This window comes from Macaca fascicularis, chromosome 19 (genome assembly GCF_037993035.2).
Source record: "Macaca fascicularis isolate 582-1 chromosome 19, T2T-MFA8v1.1".
Classification (NCBI taxonomy): domain Eukaryota; kingdom Metazoa; phylum Chordata; class Mammalia; order Primates; family Cercopithecidae; genus Macaca; species Macaca fascicularis.
The window spans coordinates 57139847-57158246 of record NC_088393.1 but is presented as its reverse complement, the minus strand read 5'-3'; the positions used below and the strand labels follow the sequence as shown (position 1 = coordinate 57158246).

The window sequence follows — 18400 nt, the reverse complement described above, 5'->3', positions numbered from 1 at the left end:
CTTTCCACAGGGAGAAACTGGGGCTCAGAGAGGGGAAGCTGCTTTCTCAAGACCACACAGCAAGAAAGAGGCCAAGCTGGTTTGTTTCTTTTTGATTGTTTGTTTGTTTCTTTTTGAGACAGAGTCTCGCTCTGTTGCCCAGGCTGAAATGCAGTGGTAACCCCAGCACTTTGGGAGACTGAGGCGGGAGGATCAGTTGAGAACAGGAGTTCACGACCAGCGTGGGCAACAGAGCAAGACCTCGTCTGTACCAAAAAAAAAAAAAAAAAATTTTTTTTTAATTTACCAGGTGTAGTGGCGGGCAGGTGTGTTCCCAGCTACTCAGAAGGCTGAGGTAGGAGGATCACTTGAGCCTGGGAGGTTGAGGCTGCAATGAGCCGTGATCACACCACTGTACTCCAGACTGGCCTACAGAGCAAGACCCTGTCTCAATAAATAAATAAATAAGCCCCACCCCAGCCTCTTCCAGGTGGGTATTATGCTTCCTCGCCTTGGTTTTCATCATTCTGTCCTCCAAGCTGCCATTTCTAGTGAAATATCTGGACTTCCTCACAGGGAGACAGTGTTTTGGTTCATGTCTAGACAGAGTGCTTCACGCATACTGGAAGCATCTAGGGAAGGAAGAATGGGTGGGTGGATGGATAGATGGAAGAACAGTTGGATGGATGAATGAAAAGATGGAGGGGTAGATGGGTAAATGGATGAAAGATTAATGAATGGAGGAATGAGTGGATGAAATTGTCAGTGGATGTGTGGACGGACAGGTGAGAAGATGGATGGATGGAGGAATGAGTGGATGGAATTGTCCATGGATGTGTGGACGGACAGGTGAGAAGATGGAAGGATGGAAGAATGAGTGGATGAAATTGTCAGTGGATGTGTGGATGGACAGGTGAGAAGATGGATGGATGGAGGAATGAGTGGATGGAATTCTCAGGAATTGTCAGTGGATGTGTGGATGGACAGGTGAGAAGATGGATGGATGGAGGAATGAGTGGATGGAATTGTCCATGGATGTGTGGACAGACAGGTGAGAAGATGGATGGATGGAGGAATGAGTGGATGGAATTGTCCATGGATGTGTGGACAGACAGGTGAGAAGATGGATGGATGGAGGAATGAGTGGATGGAATTCTCAGGAATTGTCGGTGGATGTGTGGATGGACAGGTGAAAGGATGGATGGATGAAAGAATGACAGATGACTGGAAGGATGGGTAGGTAAAGAGATGGAAAGATCGACCTGTACATATGGATGGATGGCTGGAAAGATGAAAGAATGGCTGGATGGATCCAATAGAGGAAAGCAGACGCTGGAACATAATGGAAGCATCCGGGAAAACTACCCAAATAGCACCATGCAAAGCCCCAAAGGGGAGAGATATTAAGAGGGGTAAAGGGGGCCTTGGATTATAGAGGGTGGATGAAGTGCCCAGGCCAGGAAAGGTGTCCAAGGTTGAACTGAGAGAGGGGGAGGACTGGAGGGTACAACTTTTACCCTTCACAAGGGCCTTCAAAACTATGGTCTCGAATTCCTCAGACCCATCCTCAGAAGAATAGACTGTCAGGAGCTCCTTCCGGGTCATAATCCTCTCCACCTGTGGAACAGCCAGTTCTGGATCCCTAGCCCAGCTCCATCCCCAGCTCCTGCTGGGCCCTGTCCAAAGGGATAGAGGAGGCCACTCCCCGCCAGGACCTAATAGTCCAGGTGCCCAGAACCCTCTACTCCTGGAACCTGGAAGTCCAGGCCCCCAGCCCCTCCTCCTTCAGACCCAGGAGTCCAAGTCCCCAGTTCCCTCCCATCTCAGGATCCAGAGTTGGGCCCCCAGTGTCATACCTGGGCCTGCAGGACCTCAGGGTCCCCTTTGGGAAAGAAACGCCTGATTCGATCCCGGGCTTCACCTTGCCTGGCTCCCCCACTCCCTGGGGCCAGAGTGTCTTCCAGGGTCTCCGCCAGGCAGTCCGCAGCTCCCCCAGAGCCCGCCACGAGGAGACAGGGGAGCTGAGCCTGGGTGGCGTTCTCTATTTGCTACAGGATAAAGGGGAGAGTCACATCAGAGAAGGCAGGATATTCACCCTACCCAGAGTCAGACCCCCAGACCCTCCCTAAGACTCAGGACCCAGGAGTCCTAGCCCCCAACTCTCCTTCCCCCTTAGATCCAGGCATCCAGGCCCCTGTACCGTCAACATCTTCTCATCACCATCGATCAGGAGGAGCAGGACAGGGATGTCAATTCCAGTCCCTGAGGCAAGAAGAGAAGGGGGCTTGATTACCTCCCATCAGCCTTTGCTGGAGATAGGAGAAAACCACATATCCCAGGAGTCCCTGGGGCAAATATCAGCCTTGTCCTAATCTTCTGTTCAGAGGCTCATTGGAATTGTCATTTCTTTTTTTAATTAATTATGTATTTATTTTAGAAATGAGGGTCTTGCTGTGTTGGCCAGGGTGGTCTCGAACTCCTGGCCTCAAGCAATCCTCCCAACTTAGCCTCCCAAAGTGCTGGGATTACAGGCATGAGCCACCGCACCAGCCTAACTTTTGAAACAGGGTGTCACTCTATCACCCAGGCTGGAGTGCAGGGGCATGATCACACCTCACTGCAGTCTTGATCCTCCTACTTTAGCCTCCTAAGTAGCTGGGACCACAGGCATGCACCACTGTGCCCAGCTAACTTTTTAATTTTTGGTAGAGACGGAGGTCTTGCCATCTTGCCCAGGCTGGTCTCGAACTCCTGGACTCGAGGGATCCTCCCACCTTGGCCTCCCAAAGTGCTAGAATTACAGCTGTGAGCCAGCGTGCCCGGCCAGAATTGTCATGTCTTTGAACACTTCAGGAGGGAGCTAGATTTTGAAGACAGTAATGCTTAACTTCCCCAGGGAGGAGGGGGCTGAGGACCTGGACTCCTGAGTCTCTGAATGAGGCAGGTGTTTCTTGCATGAGTCAATCCTGTAATTGATTAACCATCAGGAGCCAGAGGGAGTGAAAGTTCAAAGAGAAAGTAAAGGAAATGGGAATAGAAATGGCTATCCAAACACAATATAGGTATGTACTAAAATCCAAATGCACCATAAAGATAAGATTATACTAACTCTATTCCCATTAAAATTAGAAACTAGGCCAGGCGAGGTGGCTCACGCCTGTAATCCCACCACTTTGGAAGGCCGAGGCGGGTGGATTACCTGAGGTCAGGAGTTCAAAACCAGCATGACCAACATGGTGAAACCTCATCTCTACTAAAAATACAAACATTAGGCCAGGTGCGGTGGCTCACGCCTGTAATCCCAGCACTTTGGGAAGCCGAGGCGGGCAGATCACGAGGTCAGGAGTTCGAGATCAGCCTGACCAACATGGTGAAACCCCGTCTCTACTAAACATACAAAAATTAGCCGGGCATGGTGGCACATGCCTGTATCCCAGCTACTCAGGAGTTTGAGGCAGGAGAATCGCTTGAACCCAGGAGGCGGAGGTTGCAGTGAGCCAAGATCATGCCACTGCACTCCAGCCTGGGTGACAAAGCGAGACTCCGTCTCAAAAAAACACGAAAATTTGCCGGGCATTGTGCCACATGCCTGTGGTCCCAGATACTCAGGAGGCTGAGGCAGGAGAATCACTTGAGCCCAGGAGGCAGAGGTTGTAGTGAGCTGTGATTGCACCACTGCACTCCAGCCTGGGCAACAGAGAGAGACCCTTTTTCAAAAAAAAAGAAAGAAAGAAAGAAAATTATGAGATACCTGGGAATTAATTCATCCAGAAAGGCACAGGATATTTATGAGGAATCTTACAAATTTTATTTAAGGACAGGTCTAATAAGTGGAAAAACTAACAGTAAGTCAACTTGTCACAAATTAACATATAAATTCAATACAGCCTGGAGAAAAAGGGAGGTTAAGAGGAAGTTTGGAGGTGTTTACCCCATTTTGAATGGAACAGAATCATTTTAAACTTCATATGGAAAAATAAGTGTCAGAGAAGAGCCAAGAAATTGTTCAGAAAGGACAGTGAGAAGGAGCTTTCATTAACATATATTAAAGCATATTTATTTATTTATTTATTTATTTATTTTTATGATTGAGACAGGGTCTCACTCTGTCTCCCAGGCTGGAGTGCAGTGATACCATCTCGGCTCACTGCAGCCTCCACTTCCTGAGCTCAAGTGATCCTCCCACCTCAGCCTCCCCAGTAGTTGGGACTACAGGCATGTGCCACCATGCCTGGCAATTTATTTTTACTTTTATTTTTGTAGAGATGGGGTTTCATTATGTTGCCAGGCTGGTCTTGAATTCCTGAGTTCAAGTGATCCACCCGCCTCGGCCTCCTAAAGTGCTGGATTACAGGCGTGAGCCACCACACCTGGCCTTAAAACATCTTTAAACTGCTGTAATCAAAGCATAGTTTGGCCCCAGGAATATATAAGTAGAGGAAAAAAAAGTTTTCAAAACGGATTTCAACAGATAAAGGATCTGAATACGCAACCACAAGAATTTCTATTCAGCTAGGAAAGGATGGTTTATTTATTAAATGGTCATAAAGAAAACATAGCTTCTCATTTGGATGAACAGAAATATAGACTCGTGACCTCAAAATATGTAAAAAATCATTTCCAGATGGATTAAAGGTTTAAATATAAAACTATGAGATATTAAAAGACGACTTAGGAGAATATTTGTCTTGGAGTGGGATGAGCCTTTCTAAGACAAGCAGCCAAGGGGTTATAAAAGAGACAAAAGCTATATCTAACCCCATGAAAATGATAGGATTTTTTTATAGCAATAGACACCATATAAAAGTCGCTTTTTACATTTTGTTGCTGGGCGCAATGGCTTATGCCTGTAATCCCAGCATTCTGGGAGGCCAAGGTGGGTGGATTGCTTGAGCTCAGGAGTTCGAGACCAGCTTGGGCAACATGGCAAAATCCCGCTTCTACCGAAAACACAAAAAATTAGCTGGGCGTGGTGTGATGATGTGCACCCGTGGTTCTAGCTACTCAGGAGGCTGAGGTGGAAGGATTCCTTGAGCCCAGGAGGCGGAGATTGCAGTGAGCCAAGATCACACCACTGCACCACTGCACTTCAGCCTGGGTGACAGAGTGAGACCCTACCTCAAAAAAAAAAAAAAAGAAAAAAGACCTTTTGTTTAGCATCATTTGTAGTGTCAAACATTAGTAAACCTTAGATATCCATAAACTGGGAATTTTTTTTATTTTTTTAAACTGTAATCCCATGAAAGATTCGATTGGGGATTTTTTTTTTTTTCTTTTTTTTTTTTTTAGAGGAAGTCTCGCTCTGTCGCCCAGGCTGGAGTGCAGTGGCATGATCTCCGCTCACTGTAACCTCCGCCTCCCAGGTTCAAGTGATTCTCCTGCCTCAGCTTCCCGAGTAGCTGGGATAACAGACGCGCGGCACCATGCCTGGTTAATTGTTTGTATTTTTAGTAGAGATGGGGTTTCACCATGTTGGCCAGGCTGGTCTCGAACCCCTGACCTCAGGTGATCTGCCTGCCTAAGTCTCCCAAAGTGCTGGGATCACAGGCGTGAGCCACTGCACCTGGCCTTAGATTGGGGAAATTTTTAAATTAACAGATGGGGACAGGCACGGTGGCTCATGCCTGTAATCTTAGTACTTTGGGAGGCCAAGGTTGGTGGACCACTTTAGCCTAGGAGTTCAAGACTGGCCTGGGCTACATAGAGAGACCTCACCTCTACAAAGAATACAAAAATTAGCTCAGTGTGATGGCATGTGCCTGTTGTCCCAGTTACTCGGGAGGCTGAGGTGGGAGGATCACCTGAGCCTGGGGAGGTTGAGATTACAGTGAGCCATGATTGTGCCATTGCACACAGCCTGGGTGACAGTGAGGCCCAGTCTCAAACAAAGAAAAAGCAAAGGATACATCCTTACTAAGGAAGATCATGCAGCAATTAGGAGAAGAAGCAAGATAGAGAAGTTTAAACCTAAAAGGATGGTCATGAAAAATGTGTAAGCCAGGTGCAATGGCTCATGCCTGTAATCATAGCACTTTGGGATGCCAAGGTAGGCAGATCACCTGAAGTCAGGAGTTCGAGACCAGCCTGGCCAACATGGTGAAATCCCATCTCTACTAAAAATACAAAAATTACCTGGTGTGGTAGCAGGCATCTGTAATCCCAGCTACTCGGGAAGCTGAGGCAGGAGAATTGCTTGAACCCAGGAGGCAGAGGCTGCAGTGAGCCAAGGTCGCGCCACTACACTCCAGCCTGGACAACAGAGCGAGACTCCATCTCAAGATAAAAAATGCATCAAGCTCTCCCCCTTCGTGCATTTTTCTGTATGCATGAGAGATTTCAAAATAAAGTCTGTTTGTTTGTTTGTTCGTTTGAGATGGAGTCTTGCTCTCTCATCCAGTGGCTTGATCGTGGTTCACTGCAACCTCCACCTCCCGGGTTCAAGCAATTCTCTCACCTTAGCCTCCCAAGTAGCTGGGATTACAGGCACACAACACCACAACTGGCTAATTTTTTGAAATTTTTTATTCTTTATTATTATTATTATTATTTGGTAGAGACAAGGTCTTGCTCTGTTACCCAGGCTGGTCTTGAATTCCTGGCCTCAAGCAATCCTTCTGCCTCGGCCTCCCAAAGTGTTGGGATTACTGATGTGAGTTACCTCACTCCCAGACAGAGGTTTTGTTTTTGTTTTTGTTTTTAATTTATTTTTTGTTTGTTTGTTTTTAATTAATTAATTTTTTTTGAGATGGAGTCTCGCTCTGTCGCCCAGGCTGGAGTACAGTGGCGCGATCTCGGCTCACTGCAAGCTCCACCTCCCGGGTTCCCGCCATTCTCCTGCCTCAGCCTCCCGAGTAGCTGGGACCACAGGCGCCCGCCGCCACGCCCGGCTAATTTTTTGTATTTTTAGTAGAGACAGGGTTTCACCGTGTTAGCCAGGATGGTCTCGATCTCCTGACCTTGTGATCCACCCGCCTCGGCTTCCCAAAGTGCTGGGATTACAGGCGTGAGCCACCGCGCCCGGCCTCAGAGGTTTTTAAAAACATGAATAATGATGGGGAAAGACACTTAACCATAGGTAATTCCCCAAATTTCGGCCAGACCAAACTACTGGGATCTTGAGCACTGGGGTCGTGGGTTGTGGGTCATGGGTTCAAGAAGCCACGCACCTCCCACGCCGGTCTTCTGCTGCGAGATGTAGGACTCCAGGCGCAAGCGGAAGCGGCTCTCGCCCCCCAGGCGGCAGTGCGTGCCGTCGTCCACCAGGAAGAAGGCCGAGTAGTTGTAGTCCAGGGGAAACTGGACGCCGTCCTCCGGGTCGCCGTGCCACCGGTACCTCGCAGGGAACGAGCCCTAGGGGAAAAATGGCCAGACCAGGGCGTCTCCTCATCAGGGCCCGGACAGACACAAGCCCCTCCTCCTCCCTCAGACCCAGGGGTCCGGGCCCCTCCTCCTCCCTCAGACCCAGGAGTCCAGGCCCCTCCTCCTCCCTCAGACCCGGGAGTCCAGGCCCCAGCCCCTCCTCCCTCAGACCCCGGAGTCCAGACCCCCAGCCCCTCCTCCCTCAGACCCAGAAGTCCAGGTCCCCAGCCCCTCCTCCCTCAGACCCAGAAGTCCAGGCCCCCAGCCCCTCCTCCCTCAGACCCAGGAGTCCGGGCCCCTCCTCCTCCCTCAGACCCAGGAGTCCAGATCCCCAGCCCCTCCTCCTCCCTCAGACCCAGGAGTCCAGGGCCCCCGGCCTCTCCTTCCTCAGACCCAGGAGTCCGGGCCTCCAGTCCCTTTTCTCCAAGTCCCTGGGTCGTACCTTGGGGTTGGTGAGGGTGTCTCTATTCCGGACCACACCCCAGGGGGCCACGCCCATGGCCACCACCTTGGTGCCCCCAGTGCTGGCCGTCTGATGGTCCCGCACAGCCACACCAACGTGCCGGCCGATGCCCGTGTGCAGACCCCCAGTGACAATCCAGGCTCCTACGCAGACGCCGAGGAACACGCAGAGACAAAGGGAGAGAAACCAAGAGTAAGACGGAGACACACACGGAGACTGGGTGGCGGGGGAGGCCACCCAGAGTCGTGGGGGACACGGCAGGCAGGCCAAGGCCCGGGAGACAGCCCCCACCCACCCTCGGTCACCTGTGCTCTGGGCAGCCCGCACCAGCCCACGACGCAGCAGGTCCTGCAGCCAGGTCTGGAGGACGGGGCCCCCCGACCCCCCCAGCACTGACACCACCAGGTTCGGGGCACGGAAGCCCCACGTGCGTGTGACCAGACTATAAACTGTAGCTGGATCCGTTCGGTCAGAGAGCCGGAGGAACTGTGGACACATGGAAGCGGGGGACACAGGGAGGGGGACGGAGACCCAGAGAGAGGGAGAGAGAGACCCAGAGAGAGGGGGACAGAGACCCAGAGAGATGGGGACAGAAACCCAGAGAGACAGGGATAGAGACCCGAGAGAGATGGGGATAGAGACCCAGAGAGAGAGGGAGAGAGACCCAGAGAGATGGGGACACAGACCCAGAGAGATGGGACAGAGACCCAGAGAAAAGGGGAAACAGAGACCCAGAGAGATGGGGACAGAGACCCAGAGAGAGAGGGACAGAGACTCAAGAGAGAAAGGGACAGAGACGCAGAGAGAGAGGGGGACAGAGACCCAGAGAGAAAGGGACAGAGACCCAGAGAGAGAGAGAGGGACAGAGACCCAGAGAGAGAGGGGGACAGAGACCCAGAGAGAGAGGGGGACAGAGACCCAGAGAGAGAGACGGGGACAGAGACCCAGAGAGAGAGGGACAGAGACCCAGAGAGAGAGGGGGACAGAGACCCAGAGAGAGAGGGACAGAGACCCAGAGAGAGAGGGGGACAGAGACCCAGAGAGAGAGGGACAGAGACCCAGAGAGAGAGGGGGACAGAGACCCAGAGAGAGAGAGACAGAGACCCAGAGAGAGAGGGGGACAGAGACCCAGAGAGAGAGGGGGACAGAGACCCAGAGAGAGAGGGGGACAGAGACCCAGAGAGAGAGGGACAGAGACCCAGAGAGAGAGAGGGACAGAGACCCAGAGAGAGAGGGGGACAGAGACCCAGAGAGAGAGGGACAGAGACCCAGAGAGAGAGGGGGACAGAGACCCAGAGAGAGAGACGGGGACAGAGACCCAGAGAGAGAGGGACAGAGACCCAGAGAGAGAGAGGGACAGAGACCCAGAGACAGAGAGAGACAGAGACCCAGAGAGAGGGACACAGAGACAGAGACACAGAGACACAGAGAGAAGGAGACCACCTCAGAGAGAAGACAGGTGGGGCGGAGGGGACACAGAGAGCAAAGACAAGGATGGGCGGAGGGGGCCAGCGTTCAGCGCGGGCGTCCTGGCTCCACTCTGGAGCCCCGAGCATGCAGCCCCCTGGTGCCCGGGCCCTGCCCACACAGGCCTGCCTCACATTGCTGTGCTTGCGGCCGGCCCCCATGAAGTCCAGCTCTCCGTAGGCATCGGTGGGCTTCTCCGTGGTGTGTGCATCGCTGTCCCACACGGTCACCACGGCTGCCCCGAAGGCATCCTCCATGGCCACTGCAGGGTGGGCGGTCCGGGGGCGCCCACACTGGCACAAGGTCCCTCTGGGGGTGCAGGGCGGAGCGTGAACCCAGGGCTGCCCCCCGACCCCAGCATCCGGTCGGTGTGTTCATGCTTCTGTAGAGGGGCTGTTGACACTGACCCCGCACCCGCAGAGGCAGTCAGAGTCCACGCTGCCCCTGGCCCTGGCTCTGACCGCCTCAGGGAGAGACTGGAGCCGAGGACAGTCCCCCTTCCCCATGAGAAGGAAGCCAGTGAGTCCAGAAAGCCTGAGCAGGAAGAGGTGGGTCACCGTCATCTGCGGAGCCTCAAGTGCAAAGGCAGAGGGCCACTGGGGGTATCCTCGCTGTGCCCCCATCCAAACACAAGATGTTCACCAAGAGAAAGAACATCCAGAGGGTAACTTAGGGACAGCCCACGTGCTAGGGGCTGACGTGGCTGTGTGACTTTGGGCGAGCGGCTTCACCTCTCTGAGCCTAAATTTCCTCCTCTAATGAAAAGACAATAATAGCGCAGCCTACTCCAGGGAGCTATGAGGAGCCAGGGAAAGAACGCAGTGTTTCCTGAAATGGGGCTCGCATACCAGTCCCAGCCAGAGGCAACGCGACACGAACTTCACACGGAGCTTAAAATAACCTTGAATAACGCAGTGAGAAAGTCATTCCTTTTTCAGTTCTCCTGACGACTGTCAAGGAGAGAGGCTCAGCTGGGTGCTAGAATATTTTTGAATGCCTAACCCTTTGCTACTCTTTTGAACGAGAAAAGCAGGCCTCGGGCTCAAAAAGTGGAGCTGGCAACAGCCATCTAGCAAGTAGGGAAACACCTTTGTTTGCTTTTCATTGTATTTGGCTTCTGTGTGGCTTGTTTATTCCTCTCTGTGCCAAATGGGGCAGGTTTTCCATTTATGGTGATCACACATAAAACTTTCCCCCATCTAAAAAAATGCACAAGTCTCTCTTGCTATCTGAAGGTGATTGGCACCAGAGTAAATAACAGGTTTAGAGAATGAGAATTTCATTTGAAAATGTAGGGTAGGCCGGGCGCGGTGGCTCAAGCCTGTAATCCCAGCACTTTGGGAGGCCGAGACGGGCGGATCACGAGGTCAGGAGTTCGAGACCATCCTGGCTAACACGGTGAAACCCCGTCTCTACTAAAAAATACAAAAAACTAGCCGGGCGAGGTGGTGGGCGCCTGTAGTCCCGGCTACTCGGGAGGCTGAGGCAGGAGAATGGCGTAAAAACCCGGGAGGCGGAGCTTGCAGTGAGCTGAGATCCGGCCACTGCAATCCACCCTGGGCGACATAGCGAGACTCCGTCTCAAAAAAAAAAAAAAAAAAAAAAAAAAAAAAAGAAAATGTAGGGTCGGGTGCTATGGCTCATGCCTGTAATCCTAGCACTTTGGGAGGCTGAGGCCAGAGGATCGCCTGAACCCAGGAGTTCGAGACCAGCTATGCAATATAGTGGGACCACCCTATCTCTAAAAAAAAAAAAAAAAAAAAAAAAAAAAAAAAAAAAAAAAAAAAAAAAAAAAATTAGCCAGGTGTGGCAGTATGTGCTTAGGAGGCTGAGGCAGGAGGATCACTTCAGCCTGGGAGATCAAGGCTGCAGTGATGCAGAGGGTTGTGACCACGCCACTGCACTCCAACCTGGACAACAGAGTGAGACCCTGTCTCAAAAAAAAAAAGAAAAAAGAAAAAAGCAAGCAAGCAAGAAAGAGGCTGGGTGCAGTGGCTCATGCCTGTAATCCCAGCACTTTGGGAGGCTGAAGTGGATCACCTGAGGTCAGGAGTTCAAGACCAGACTGGCCAACATGGTGAAACACCGTCTCTACTAAAAAAAAAAAAAAAAAAAAAACAAACAAAAATTAGCTGGGCATGGTGGCGGGTGCCTGTAATCCCAGCTACTCAGAAGGCTGAGGCAGGAGAATTGGTTGAACCCAGGAGGCAGAAGCTGCAGTGAGCCATCACACCATTGCCCTCCAGCCTGGGCGACAAGAGCGAAACTCCACCTCAAAAAAAAAAAAAAAAAAAAAAAAAAAACTAAGGAAAGAAAGGAGGGAAGGAGGGAGAGAGTCAGAAAGGAAGGAAAGGAAGGAAGGGAGGGACAGAAAGAAGGAGGAAAGAAAAGAAAGAAGAAAAGAAGAAAGGAAAGGAAGAGAAGAAAGAGAAAAATGTATCTAAATTATTTTGTTCCAGATTCCAGAAGGAGTTCAGACATCAGGGGAGATATTTACACAAACCCAGTGAGCAGATTTAAGAGCAATTTTACAGAAGGGATAGCAGAGATGCTACAAGGATTTGGCAAAGCCGTAAAAACACTAAAAGAACGGCTAACTGATCCACACATGGGATGAACCAAACATGCTTAGGCCAGGTCCTGGCACAGTGAGAACTACAATAAAGTGTCCTCTTCCTTCCTGAGTCTACCTCCAGGGCCCTGGCATGCCTCAGTTTACCCACTTTGTCCATTCACCCATTTCAGCTCCATCCTTGGAGTCCCTAGTTCCCCTGCAGCTACTTCCGGGGAAGTTTGCTCTTCTGAGCAAAACTTCAAGGACGCTGGGCACAATCCCAGCACTTTGGGAGGTCAAGGCTGAAGGATTGCTTGAGCCCAGGAGTTTGAGAACAGCCTGGGCAATAGAGCGAGACCCCATCCCTAAAAAACAAAATTTAAAAATTAGCCAGGTGTGGTGGTGCATGCCTGTGGTTCCAGCTACTTAGGGGGCTGTAGCAGGAGGAACACCTGAGAGTTCAAGGCTGCAATAAGCCATGATCATACCACTGCAGCCCAGCCTGGGCGACAGAGCAAGACCATGTCACTAAAAATAAGAAATAAGGCTGGACGCAGTGGCTCGCACTAATCCTAGCACTTTGGGAGGCCAAGGAGGGCAAATCACAAGATCAGGAGTTCGAGACCAGCCTGGCCAACATAGTGAAACCCCGTCTCTACTAAAAATACAAAAATTAGCTGGGCATGGTGGTGCACACCTATAGACCCAGCTACTCAGGAGGCTGAGGCAGGGGAATCACTTGAACCCGGGAGGCAGAGGCTGTGGTGAGCAAAGATTGTGCCACTGCACTCTAGCCTGGGCAACAGAGCGAGACTCTGCCTCAAAAAAAATAAAATAAAATAAAATAAAATAAAAGGTCTTCAAGGAATAATCCAGAGCCTGTGCTGTCCAATATGATGGCTGCATGGGGTTCTTTATAGCCATGGAGCTCTTTCTGTTCTAATAAGTTAAAATTAAATCAAATAAAAAATTCAGGCCAGGTGCAGTGGTTCGTGCCTGTAATCCCAGCACTTTGGGAGGCCAAGGAGGGTGGATCACCTGAGGTCAGGAGTTTGAGACCAGCCTGGCCAACACGGTGAAACCCTGTCTCTACTAAAATACAAAAAATCAGCTCGGCGTGGTGGCGGGAGCCTGTAGTCCCAGCTACTTGGGAGGCTGAGGCAGGAGAATGGTGTGAACCCGGGAGGTGGAGGTTGCAGTGAGCCAAGATCGCGCCACTGCACTCCAGCCTGGGCGACAGAGCGAGACTCCGTCTCAAAAAAAAAAAAAAAAATCAGTTCTTCAGGAACAATGACCATATTCCAAGTGCCCAGTAGCCCCGCTGTGGCCAGGACTGCTGTACTGGATGTGGATATAGAACGTTTCCAAAATCGTGGAAAATTCTGATGTTCAGTGCTATGAGCTATTCCTTCTGCACACCTTGCCTCCTGCCCTCTTTCCTCGGTGGAGCCACAGAAACTGAAATAAATTGTTCTTTTTTTTTTATTTTTATTTTTTGAGATGGAGTCTCACTCTGTCTCCCAGGCTAGAATGCAGTGGTACGATCTCGGCTCACTGCAACCTCTGCCACCTGGGCTCAAGCGATTCTCGTGCCTCAGCCTCCTAAGCAGCTGGGATTACAGGCATGTGCCACAGTGCCTGGCTAGTTTTTGTATTTTTAGTGGAGATGGGGTTTTACCACGTTGGCCAGGCTGGTCTCCAACTCCTGACCTCAAGTGATCAGCCCACCTTGGCCTCCCAAAGTAGTGCGATTATAGCTGTGAGCCACCGTGCCTGGCCTGAAATTATTCTTGATTAAAATCATCAATTACCTGCCTGGCTCCATATACAACGGCCCTTATTCAGGTTTCATCTGACTGTATCACAAGTGGCCCTGGCCACAGCTGAAAGGCTCTCATTCTGGAAAACCTTTTCCTTGGCAGGATATGCGTGCCCCTCTGGCCTTCCTCCCAGCCCCAGCTCCTTCATGCCTGGCTTGTTTGTGGCTTTTCCTTCCTTTTCACTTCCCTTTAGTGTAGATGTTCCCAGTGCAAGCCTTCCCTACATGATTCTCAAACTCAATGCGCGCAGAGGCCAGGCAAGTAACTCAACAGAAAGAAGTAGCCAGGGCCAGGTACGGTGGCTCATGCCTGTAATCCCAGCACGTTGGGAGGCCCAGGTAGGTGGATCACTTGAGGTCAGGAGTTTGAGATCAGCCTGGTCAACATGGTGAAACATTATCTCTATTAAAACTACAAAAATTAGCCAGGCATGGTGGTGGGCGCCTGTAATCTCAGTTACTCGGGAGGCTGAGGCAGGAAAATCGCTTGAACCCAGGAGGTGGAGGTTGCAGTGAGCTGAGATCGCACCACTGCACTCCAGCCTGTGTGACAGAGGGAGACTCGGTCTCAAAAAAAAAAAAAAAAAAAAAAAAGAGGTAGCCGGGTATGGTGGGTCTCGCCTGTAATTCCAGCACTTTGGCAGGCGGGATGAGGCAGGAGGATCACTTGAGTCTAAAACTTCGATACCAGCCTGGTCTGATATTAACAGGAGACCCGGTCTCTACAAAAACAATTTTTTAAATTAGCCAAGCATGGTGGTGCAAGCCTGTGGTCCCAGCTACTCAGGAGGCTCATGTGGGAGGATTGCTTGAGCCCAGCAGGTCAAGGCTGCAGTGAACCATGATTGTGCCAATCCAGCATGGACAACAGAGCGAGATCCTGTCTCAAAAAAAAAAAAAAAGAGAGACAGAAGACAGATATTTTTAAATGCTATTCTAGGCCGGGCGCGGTGGCTCAAGCCTGTAATCCCAGCACTTTGGGAGGCCGAGACGGGCGGATCACGAGGTCAGGAGATCGAGACCATCCTGGCTAATATGGTGAAACCCCGTCTCTACTAAAAAATACAAAAAACTAGCCGGGCGAGGTGGTGGGCACCTGTAGTCCCAGCTACTCGGGAGGCTGAGGCAGGAGAATGGCGTAAACCCGGGAGGCGAAGCTTGCAGTGAGCTGAGATCCGGCCACTGCACTCCAGCCTGGGCGACAAAGCGAGACTCCGTCTCAAAAAAAAATAAAAATAAAAATAAATGCTATTCTAAACACACACACACACACACACACACACACACACACACACACACACACACAAAATTGGCTATAGAATTGCCAGTTTGCAACTCCCCTGACTTTACACGTTGTTTTCCCTGTGATGTCTTACCTATTTCCAGTTTCAATTACCATCTACAACTCGGACCTCTCAGATCCTGGACATTAGTCCAGACCTTTCCCAAGTCTCAGTCTCCACATGCCCCTGGCTCCCCCTAGGCCACTCATATGCACAGAGTCCCACATCACACTTAGCGGCATTTCCCAAACCTGCTCGCCCTCCTGAGCTCCATCTCGGGGACAGCCCCACTGTGTCCCAGTCAGCAGACCATATGTCCGGTAGCCATCCACCGATGGGGGCACCCCCTCTCTCCCCATATTCATCAGTCCCCAAGCTCTGCCTTCCCGCTCCCTGAATCTTTGCCCCATCCGCTCCTCTCTGTGTCCCAAAAGCCCTGACCTGGCTTAGGCCACTACGCCTCCCACTCAGACCCTCTATCCAGACTCCTCCAGAGCTCCTGTTCATCCTCTCCCAGTCCCAGAAGGTTTTTCCATACCCAGAGCCAACCCCACCACTGCAGTGATGCCCCAGCTCCCCAGGACAAGGTCCTAGCCCCTTAGGGTGGCCTCTGACACCCCGCAAGCTCTGGCCGTGCCCTCGTCTGCAGCCTCTTCTCTCTTGACAGTGCTCCCTGCACCCTGAACTTTGATTCATATTCAAGCTGAACCATATGGTCCTTAGCAAGGACTTTGCACATGCTGTTCAAATCACTTTCTTTCTTTCTTTTTTTTTATTTTTTTATTTTTGAGATGGAGTCTTGCTCTGTCACCCAGGCTGGAGTACAGTGACATGATCTCAGCTCCCTATAGCCCCCGTCTCCCAGGTTTAAGCAATTCTCCTGCCTCCTAAGTAGCTGAGATTACAGGTGTGCGCCAACACGCCCAGATAATTTTTGTATTTTTAGTAGAGACGGGATTGCACCATGTTAGCCAAGCTGGTCTCAAACTCCTGACCTCAGGTGATCCACCTGCCTCGGCCTCCCAAATTGTTGGGATGACAGGTGCGAGCCACCACGCCCGGCCCCAAATCGCTTTCCATGGGCCTCTCTCCAGCCCACTTTCAAATGTCACCTCACTAGCCACTCTTCCTCCTCCAGAAACCATTAGTGACACCCTGTGTCCCCTCCCAGTCTTAAACAGACACCTCCTTCCGGCTCCCACAGAGCCCAGTGGCTCGTCCTCGGGAGCTGCACCCCTTGCCTTACTATAATTATCCTCTGCATTTCTTCCTCCTCAGGCCAGACCAGAGTTTCCTAAATTGTCTTGACCACACTGCCCCATCAGTAGAAAGGTTTTGAGCACTCACATCCAACAAGCGCATATCTGTTTATTTATCCACAATTGACAAGCAATACTGCACTAATATATAATCCTAACAAAATACACACTGAAGTAGGAATGTGGATACTTCCCCTACCCCAAAAACTGTCTTGAAAAACAACTAGAGGGCTGGGCGCAGTGGCTTACACCTGTAATCCCAGTACTTTGGGAAGCCAAGGCAGGTGGATTGCCTGAGGTCAAGAGTTCAAGACCAACCTGGGCAACAGGGTGAAACCCCATCTCTACTAAAATACAAAAAATTAGCTGGGTGTGGTGGTGGGCACCTGTAATCCCAGCTATTCGGGAGGCTGAGGCACGAGAACTGCTTGAACCCAGAAGGTGGATGTTGCAGTGAGCCGAGATCGCGCCACTGCACTCCAGCCTGGGTGACAGAGCCAGACTCTGTCTCAAAAAAAAAAACAAAAAACTAGAAAGCCTGGGCCAGGTGCGGTGGCTCACGCCTGTAACCCCAGCGCCTTGGGAGGCCGAGACGGGCAGATCATGAGGTCAGGGGATCGAGACTATCCTGGCTAACACGGTGAAACCTCGTCTCTACTAAAAAAAAAAAAAAAAAAAAAAAAATTTGGCCGGACGCGGTGGCTCACGCCTGTAATTCCAGCACTTTGGGAGGTCGAGGTGGGCGGATCACGAGGTTAGGAGATCGAGACCATCCTGGCTAACACGGTGAAACCCCGTCTCTACTAAAATACAAAAAAATTAGCCGGGCGTGGTGGTGGGCGCCTGTAGTCCCAGCCACTCGGAAGGCTGAAGCAGGAGAATGGCGTGAACCCGGGAGGCGGAGCTTGCAGTGAGCTGAGATGCGCCACTGCGCTCCAGCCTGGGCGACAGAGCGAGACTCCGTCTCAAAAAAAATAAGAAAAGAAAAAAACTAGAAAGCCTGGATCCGCTTGAGAGGCCATGACTGAAAGGCAGGAGCTCCTCACCGACGCATACACCCTATCTAGCTCGAGTGGTGTCCCCGGCCACCAAGCACAGCGCCTGCCCGCGGTAATAATTGCCACCTCCCAGTGGGAGCTGCAGATACTTGCCAGCGTTCTTGCTGAGCACTGTGCCAGGAATATCATAAGCATTAACTTGTTTAATCCTCATAATAATCCCGGGAGATCAAGCCTCTTTTCATCCCCACATGAGAAACGGGACCCAGAGAGGTGAAATGATTTGCCCAAAGCCACGCAGCACGTGTCCCTGGGAAATTTGAACCCTGGCAGGGCCGCTGAATTAGGCTAAAGGGACCTCCTCCCTTGGGAGCGCTGAGTGAGGGTTTCTTGCATGGATGGATGAATGAATGAACGAATAAATTAATGAATGAAACAGAAATACCCAAAAGGGAAAGACAGAGACACAGAAAGTGACACGAAGAGACAAAGGCACACAGAAGAGACATCGGGGAGGAAAGAAGCAGAACCGAGCCCTTGAGCGTCTACACTGACCCTGAGCGCGAGAATAGCGAACGGGGAGTGGGGGGTGTCTACACAGACCCAAACGCTCCTAGAGGGAGAGAGCCGGCAGCGAACGCCCTTGGGAAGGTCCCCGAGTCCTGGAATGGGGAAGGGGCGTGGCCGGGGCGTGGCCATCCGCGGGCGGGGTCAGCGGGCTGCGGACCCTCTGGGGTCAGTCCAGGGGCGAACTCCTCACCCCGGATCTGTGGAGTCAACTATGAACGTCGTACAGGTCTTCTTCTTGAAGATCTTGGGGATCCAGCTCTGGGGACAGAAACAAGTGTAGGGGTGGAAGTGGGGTGGGGGGCACCCAGTTCTGTCCTATGGGACACAGAGCCACCCACCCTGTGCGCTCCCCACGGACACAGGAGTCCGGGCCCCCAGCGCCCTCCTGCTCCAGACTCAGGAATCTCGACCCCCATGCCAGGGACCCTGGAACCCGGACCCTCCCATCCCCCTCCTTCGTCTGACCCAGGAATCTGGGTGTCCAGCGCTGGGAGCCTGGAGGCGAGGTCCCCAGCTCCACGCTCCCGCAGACCCGGGTCCGGCGCTCACCTGCTCCTTCTCTGACACCACCATGCTGCCGCGGCCGCCGCAACCTCCAGCAGCCCAGGGCCCCGGCGCTCCTTCGGCCTGCTCTGCTTCCAGACCCGCC

General features: G+C 51.7%; 1 protein-coding gene across 28 annotated transcripts in view; it reads right to left on the bottom strand.

Annotated features, from left to right (window-relative positions):
* TRPM4 (transient receptor potential cation channel subfamily M member 4) overlaps positions 1 to 18400 on the bottom strand; it is a 49750-nt gene extending 31350 nt beyond the window's left edge. For 10 of the 28 annotated variants that reach the window (XR_012427828.1, XR_006694186.3, XR_001487214.3 and 7 more), the window contains exons 1-9: positions 18301 to 18400; positions 17942 to 18009; positions 9403 to 9577; positions 8107 to 8287; positions 7781 to 7944; positions 7146 to 7329; positions 2180 to 2241; positions 1836 to 2027; positions 1497 to 1596 (exon numbers count right to left, since the gene is read on the bottom strand). Coding sequence is in view for 6 of the 28 variants with exons in the window: in XM_005589868.4 (XP_005589925.3) it covers positions 1497 to 1596; positions 1836 to 2027; positions 2180 to 2241; positions 7146 to 7329; positions 7781 to 7944; positions 8107 to 8287; positions 9403 to 9577; positions 17942 to 18009; positions 18301 to 18324 (1150 nt within the window). In the remaining 22 variants the exon portion in view is untranslated. Of the gene's footprint in view, positions 1 to 286; positions 409 to 1496; positions 1597 to 1835; positions 2028 to 2179; positions 2242 to 7145; positions 7330 to 7780; positions 7945 to 8106; positions 8288 to 9402; positions 9578 to 17941; positions 18010 to 18300 lie in introns of those variants that run through there. The other 18 variants (XR_012427834.1, XM_074024146.1, XM_065534757.1 and 15 more) reach the window with 5 other exon arrangements.